Here is a 7585-nt window from a genome sequence, read left to right as displayed (position 1 = left end):
CTTCTTCTTGCTGCGACAGTCCTTGGCAAAGTGGTCAGTTTTGCCACACTTGAAGCATTCGCCTTCAAATTTGTCACGACCGCCCCTACTAAGGATAGTAAAGACGGGAAAATCGTGACTAGAGAAGGGACTAAGGAGCGGGGAAGAAGAAGGTGAAAAAATGAAAGACAACATCTTAAACAAAGCTTCAAAAGAAAAGTTTTAATCGATTAAACAATTAAGCAGCGGGTTAATATCTCAAGGTAATTAATGTCATAAAGTAGTGTAGAGCAAAACGAAAGACTTTATCAAGAACGATTCGAAACAAGGCAGCGGAATAAAGGTGTCTAGAGAGTCATAGGGAGACGCTTATGTATAAAGACACGACGCATCCGGAATTTCTTAAGGCTCGACTCAACATCCGCCGCAACATCACCGCTCAACCTGCACATAAAGAAAACATATGCAGGGCTGAGTACTTGAAATACTCAGTGGACACACGCCAAAATATTTGATAAAAGTTATGTCATCCATACCATAGTGAACTCGAGTTTTAACATTTTAGAAAAGAATATCATCGAGTATCACAAAACATTTTCGTAGACTGGCCAGTCAAAACAATCTCCCCACTTTCTCTACAATCAATCAATCACATCCTCTTACTATAGTGTGACGAAAGTGTGGCCACACTATTCGCCCACGAGACCGGCCGACTAGCAAGGACGGCTCCCGATCCCACCTGTGTACACAGCCTGATAGGGTTTGCGGCCCTACTCAGACCCGAATTCGTTTCACACATAGCCCTATAGCGTAACGGAGCAAGCTCAAACGTACTAGGCATCAGGCAAAAATCTCAACATCAAAACAATCATGGCATGACATAACACTTTAAACCACCCTTATATCTCCAATATCATAATTTTGAAACGTAAAAGAGTTTTAGTAAAAAAAGCCCACCTCGATTGCTTACTAACGCGGTTCACAACTTTATTGAAATCCTTGCTCTTCGTACCCACGTACGCACAACAACCCTTATCAACATCATAACCACATAATACAACACAATCAGTTTTCTATCAACACATTACTCATGCATGCCCCATCGTTCCTTTCATCGTTTTCTCATATTGCCCATCCCAACGTTCACCATCATAAACGATATGAACCCTTTGGCATATATCAACGTGCAACGCATAATCACATCATAGGATAAGTTCTTACTCACACATGTATCATGTATTTCATTCAAAACTTGCCAACAAGACTATTTCAATCAAGACATGAATCTGGCAGAACAACGCAGTCGTTTCATAAAAATCATTAAAAATCCATCCGATATCATTTGAAGCTAAACTTTGGTCACCACACATTAGACACATCAAGGTTCATCCAGTTAAAAATCCACACCAAAATCACATCTTTAGGTCGGTCAAAAATAAAAATGAAACTCACTGGACGAGAATACAAATTCTGACAGAACTGCGCAGTTCAATTGAAAAATTCGTTAAAAATTCATCTTTCGTGCCAAAATAAGATCGTTTGGTCGGCCAAACACTCGTCGGAACCTACTTTCCGAACACCACAGTTTTCATGCTCAACATTTACAAACTAGGGTTTGTCTGTCATTCATCCACACATGTATATTCATGCTTTCAACACATATTCCCGCTTCAAAAACGACATCACAACCATGTTCTCCTATTTACACATAGCATTCACCAATGAATCATCCACAAACTCACACACACATACATACATGCACATACAAATACTTTCTCATGCAAACATCATTCCCAACCGATTAATTTTTAAATCTACGATTTCTACACTCTCTATATGCATGAGAGGATCAAGAAACATGGATTCAATGGTAAGAAGGAGAAAGATGAATCAAAGTATACCTTTCTCTTGAAAAATAATCGGTAGGAATGACGAATGATGCGATTCTTCGATGAATCTTGAATTTCCAACTCCACAATGATGCAAGAACAAGGAATTGGTGAAGGATTGGTGGAGAAGGAGAGGAAGAGAGAGACGTGTGGTATCGAGAGAAGAGGGAGGCGAAAATATGAGGGCTAGGGTTAGGGTTCTTTTAATTTATAGTCTAGGATAAATCCCAAAATAAAGCAATTAAAATTGTGGAAGAATAAAATAGAGGTCAATGAATAAATCCCACTATTAAAAGGAAAATAGGCGTGTAGTATGTTGGGGAGTAATTTTCAAAAATTGCTATTTAATTAGCATAGATATTTATTTGGTATTTACTTGGAGAGAAAGATACTCACAAAATATGTAAAAAGATATTGAGTATCTCATAAATAAGGTAACAAAATAATTCAAGCATCTCCAAGTGGGGAAATAAAAAGGGGCGTGTATAATGAGAAAAATCAAGGAAAAATACTTAAATCCTCAAATCAAATAGGAATATGATTTAAATTTGGTAATTTCTTGTAGGAAAAAACTCCCACAAAATAGGTAACAAATTAATTAATCCCACAAGTAATTGAAAGACATATGGGCGAAAATTATGAGGTTTTAGGGAAAGAAAGAATCAAATCCTAATTAAAATAGGATATGGAGAGATTTGGCAAGATATGGTAAGATTTAATTGGATTTTAATTCAAGGAAGGAGACAAACAAGATACCAATTAAATCCACAAAATAATTCCTTCTCCTAATTACTAGGAGAAGTCGAAAATTTCAAGGGATGGACAAGGGGTCGAAAATCATGTAGAATAACATAGGGACAATTTGGTTTGGATTTAATTTGGATAAATATCCCAAAACAATTAATTAAATCCAAGAAATAAAGTATTATTTTCAATAAATAGGAGGGCCGAGAATTTCAAATAAAATGGCTAGAATGATTATGCATTATCCCATTTAATTTAATTCACACATTGGAAGCTTAATCACATTAACTCACATAACTCACAACAACTAATTTCACATAATTAACTCAAACACATAGAGACTCAATTTCCACAAAAGAAATTCTCATTCAACAACCTTATTAAAAAAATAAGCCATCAAATAAAAATAATAATTAAAAAGTCACAATTTTCCGGGGGGCTACAAAATTTCTTTGCTGGTTGCTTTCCTTTTCCTTTATCCTTTTGACCTGGGCGAGGGCTTTTGTTGGAGGGACCGCCCCGCTCCAACAGATTGGCTTTGGCTTCAAGTAGGCTAAAACCCTTAGCCTTTTGGTCGCTTTTGCGCACATCAGCCTCAATGCGCAATTTCACGGTCAAGTCTTCAAGGGTCATCTGCTTTCGCTTGTGTTTGAGATAGCTCTTGAAGTCCTTCCACTTGGAGGAAGCTTGTCAATGATCGTGCACCTTTAAAATTAGTCGGGCAAGGTCATCCCTTCAGCCACTAGTGCGTGGATGATCATTTGGAGCTCTTGAACTTGCTCCATGATGGGTCGAGAGTCGACCATCTTGTAGTCCATAAATTTGGATGCTACAACTTGTTCAGTACCTGCAGCATTATCTATGCTATACTTCCTTTCTAGGCTTTCCCACGTCTCTTTTGATGTGGTTACAACAGAGTATACATTGTACAAACTATCATCTAAGGCACTTAGAATGAAATTTTTACAAAGATAATCTCCTTTTCTCCAAGCTACACAGTCCGCCATGACTTCGAGCCTAGTCTCTCGATCGCTTGGCGCGGGCGGCTCGTTTTCAGTGAGGAAGTTGCCAACGCCCAATGTTGTCAAGTAGAACAACATCTTTTGGTACCACCTTTTGAAGTCAGATACTCCAAACTTTGATGGCTTATCGGCAGGTGGCATCATTCTTGGTGCCAAAGGTGCCGTACTTGGTCCATGGAAGGAACCAATTCCGTTGCCCCCGAAGGAGCCAACACCATGGTTGGGCATAGAGCCCCCACCATTCATGTTGGGAATAGAGCCCGCCATGTTGGGAATAGATGCTCTAATTACCTATCTCATTTTAGATTTTAGTGTACCCTTTAAGATGGTCTAAGTATATTTAACTTTTTCTCAGCCACTTTTCTTTACATTTGTAAAAAAAAGCTGAGTCAATTTTAAGCTTGAATAACCGAACACTCCAATTGATCACATAAGCGCAGTAATAATGATTCACTGTTCACACCGATATCTTGTTGGGATTCTTCTTATTACAAGAGATAAAAGTCGGGCGTAATACAACCCAAAGAAGGAATACAAAAGAACGAACTGAACTGAAATTACAATGGAAAATTTTGAAACAGTAACACCGTAAAAGTGTTTAGCCGAGTCGAGGATGCCTCTTTCCGCAAGACGAGATACGCCCCGATAGTGCTCTCGGTTTGGTGTGTCGTCCCCAAAGATAAAATGGCTACGTCTCTGGTGAAGCTGCACCGCAATAACAGAGCTCTGGCGAACTGGATGGAGGAGAGGGCAGAGCTTTCGACAGAAACAAAAAAACAATGCAGGAGAGGGAGAGAGCTTATGATGCTATATGCTTTGTGAATGTTGTGTAGAGATACATGGAATGACTAGCCTATTTATAGGCTCAGTCCACTGCTGGGGGTCAACAGCCATGATGGCTGCCATCATTGCGAGATTGTAACTGCCGAACGTTATGGGCGTTACAAACCGTTACGTAAGCTAGGCTCTTACCGCGTCATATTGGCGATGTGTCATCCCACTTGGCTTGCTGGCGTGGAAACGTTGGTGGTCAAAAAAGAGGCGTGGAAATGTTGGTGGTCAAAAAAGAAAAAGAACTACACCAACCAGCCTTGGGGTCGAGCCCAAGCACCGAGCCCCACGACCAAACTCAAAGAACAGTCCATGGGCTCGGGCTCGAGGCTCGAGGCTCACGGCGCGCGCGTGTGTGCGCGTGAGGGCTCTATAGCCCATCTTAGTCAACTAGAAGTATTACATGTAATAATCCCACTTATTAAATACTTGTTTAATAAACTTCTAACTTTCAATGTGGGATACTTAATTAATCTCATGGCTTCTCTCATAGCTCATTTAATTAACTAGTAATTATTTCGCAACTTTAATTCATTATTTCTCACTCACCGGGAATCGAATTTGAGAAAATGAATATACCACGGTCATCTACTCCGAACGTAGATCGACGCTATATTATTTAATTTCACAAAATTAAATTTCTCGTTGGAAGTATTATTGGTCGAAGTCCTTTGACCGCAACGATTCCAACATATCTTATTACAGATACAAGACATCCATAACTTAACCGTATAACTTGATCTTGTATCTAAACTTCACAAAAATATAATCTTCAACTTGATCATCAGAGACGAGACAAAGCAAGAAGTTGCTCCTGATGATCGTGTACTGGTGACTTCCTCTTCTCCGTCTGAGCCGGTATCGTTTTCGCCATAGCCCTGAGCTGAAACTTCTGAATCTTCCCCGTCGTAGTCTTGGGCAATTCATCCATAAACTGCACTGCTTTGGGCACCATGAAATGCGGCAGGTTATTTCGGCAATGCTGGATGATCTCGGCCTCCTTGACGGCGGCGGAGTCCCTCAATTTGACAAAAGCGCAGGGGCTCTCTCCCCATTTGGGGTGCGGCATCGCCACCACAGCCGCCTCCACCACGTCATTGTGCTTGTATAGCGCCCCCTCCACCTCCACACTGCTGATGTTCTCCCCACCAGAGATGATCACGTCCTTTGACCTATCCTTGATCTCCACGTAGCCGTCGGTGTGTATTACCCCAACGTCTCCTGTGAAGAACCACCCGTTGCGGAAAGCTGCTGACGTGGCCTTCTCGTCCTTGAGATACCTATTGACAATTGAAATTAAAAATTATAAATATAATTATCCTAACGGATCGTTATAGAAAGATAACTGAAATTATTATAATCATTGTATAAGTAAGTCTTATGAGTCTTTTCTCCTATTCAGTACCCTTTCATGATGCTGCTCCCACGCAGCACGATCTCACCCATGGCCTTGCCATCGCGCGCAACGCTTTTCATTGTAGTCGGATCTTTGACTTCCACGTCAGCAAGGGTCAGTATGCTGACCCCTTGCCTCGCCTTCAGCGCCGCCTTCTCCTCGCCCGAGAGAGGGTCCCATTTCTTCTGCCACTCGCACACCAGCGCTGGCCCCGTCGCCTCCGTCAGCCCGTACGCGTGCACCACATGGAATCCCAGGCTCTCGATCCTCTCCAGGAGAGCCGGCGGCGGCGGCGCGCCGCCGGTCAGGATCTCCACCGGAGCGGAGAGGCGGCGCGGCTCAGCGTCTAGTAGGATGTTGAAGACGATGGGCGCGCAGCACATGTGCGTGACGCCGTGGGCGGAGATGGCGCCGTACATCTCAGCGGCGGTGGTGGATCGGATGCAGACGTTGGTGCCGCCGCGCGCCGCCACACCCCACGTAAAAGTCCAGCCGTTGCAGTGGAACATCGGTAGGGACCACATGTACACCGGCTCTGTCTGCATTCCCCAGCCGAGGATGAGGCTGAGGGTGCTCAGGTACGCGCCGCGGTGGCTGTACACTACTCCCTTTGGCGACGACGTCGTTCCGGAGGTGTAATTCAGCGCGATTGGGCTCAACTCTTCCGCGATCTCCTCTGGCACGAATTTCGGATTCCCCTGCGACACCAGCGCCTCGTATTCCAGCTCGCCAAAGCGGATCCCTGTCGGGCTGTCAATGTCGTCGATAACCACCACCAACGGCATCGACGCCACCTCCGCCGGCTGTAGGCTGGCCATCAGAAGCTTCAGCGCATCCCGCCCTACTTGCACGAACTCATAATCAATGAAGAAAATCTTGGCTTCGGAATGCTTGAGGATCGTGGCGATGGTTTTGGCATCAAGCCTCGTGTTGATCGCGTTGAGCACCGCGCCGGCCATTGGCACGGAGAAATGCATCTCGTATAGTGCCGGAATATTCGGCGCCAACACGGATACCTGTGCCACATGTTCAAATTTGTAACATGGTGTGTCCAGCAAATCACAATTAAAAAAATAAATAAATAAAGAATAGTTCGGTAATTGTATTTGGCTGGACTCATCATGTGATAATAAATTGGGCCACTAAAATTTTTCATTAATGATATATGTGAGATGATGAAAAATTATGAGTTTGGATTTCACTTACAACGTCATTGTTCACAATATTGAGCGAGATGAGGGAGGAGGCGAGGCGGCAGCACCGTTCGTAGGTCTCGCCCCATGTGAAACGGACGTTGCGGTATACGACCGATGCACGATCCGAATAAACGGCTGCAGCTCTCTTCAAGAAGGTGAGGGGAGTAAGAGCTACATAATTTGCATCACATATTGGTAGTTTATCCATTCCTTTCTTTCTCTTCTTTGATAGATGGTGATTTTGGAAAGTTGAGATTTGTACGAGAGAGAACAAGATAGTCAAAAAAAGAGATATTTTTGGAGGTTATAAGTTGCTTTGAAGTTTGAAGTGAGATTGATACTGTGTTGAATTATGTATATATAGAAGACCCTTTGAATTAACAGTGAAATTCCTATGATTTTTACAATCACTTTCTTTTAAATTTCTAGTTGATATGCTGAATTCACTGCAAAAGAGAAACTGAAACTATGAAAGCCTAGTTCAAATTAAAACTTTAAATTAAAATCAAATTTAATACTTATAATTTT

At 42.5% G+C, this 7585-nt stretch overlaps 1 protein-coding gene across 1 annotated transcript; it reads right to left on the bottom strand.

Moving 5' to 3' along the window:
• Positions 1-5139: 5139 nt before the first annotated feature.
• On the bottom strand, positions 5140-7366 carry LOC121773916 (trans-cinnamate:CoA ligase, peroxisomal-like). The gene is made up of 3 exons (XM_042170835.1): positions 7068-7366; positions 5871-6877; positions 5140-5745 (listed from the first exon to the last, which is right to left on the bottom strand). Exons 1-3 carry the CDS (start codon positions 7263-7265, stop codon positions 5250-5252), a joined length of 1701 nt encoding a protein of 566 aa, XP_042026769.1. The 5' UTR covers positions 7266-7366; the 3' UTR covers positions 5140-5249.
• Positions 7367-7585: the final 219 nt, after the last annotated feature.

Source organism: Salvia splendens, chromosome 17 (genome assembly GCF_004379255.2).
Source record: "Salvia splendens isolate huo1 chromosome 17, SspV2, whole genome shotgun sequence".
Taxonomy (NCBI): Eukaryota; Viridiplantae; Streptophyta; class Magnoliopsida; order Lamiales; family Lamiaceae; genus Salvia; species Salvia splendens.
The sequence above is the reverse complement of the archived record's forward strand: the minus strand, read 5'-3'. Positions and strand labels throughout refer to the sequence as shown.

Excerpts from the sequence above, each read along its gene's own strand:
- LOC121773916 (XM_042170835.1), bottom strand. The coding sequence starts at position 7,265 with ATGGATAAACTACCAATATGTGATGCAAATTATGTAGCTCTTACTCCC. Across the intron at positions 6,878-7,067 it reads ATATTGTGAACAATGACGTT|GTATCCGTGTTGGCGCCGAA; the intron begins GTAAGTGAAATC and ends CATGTGGCACAG. Across the intron at positions 5,746-5,870 it reads GGGAGCAGCATCATGAAAGG|GTATCTCAAGGACGAGAAGG; the intron begins GTACTGAATAGG and ends AATTGTCAATAG.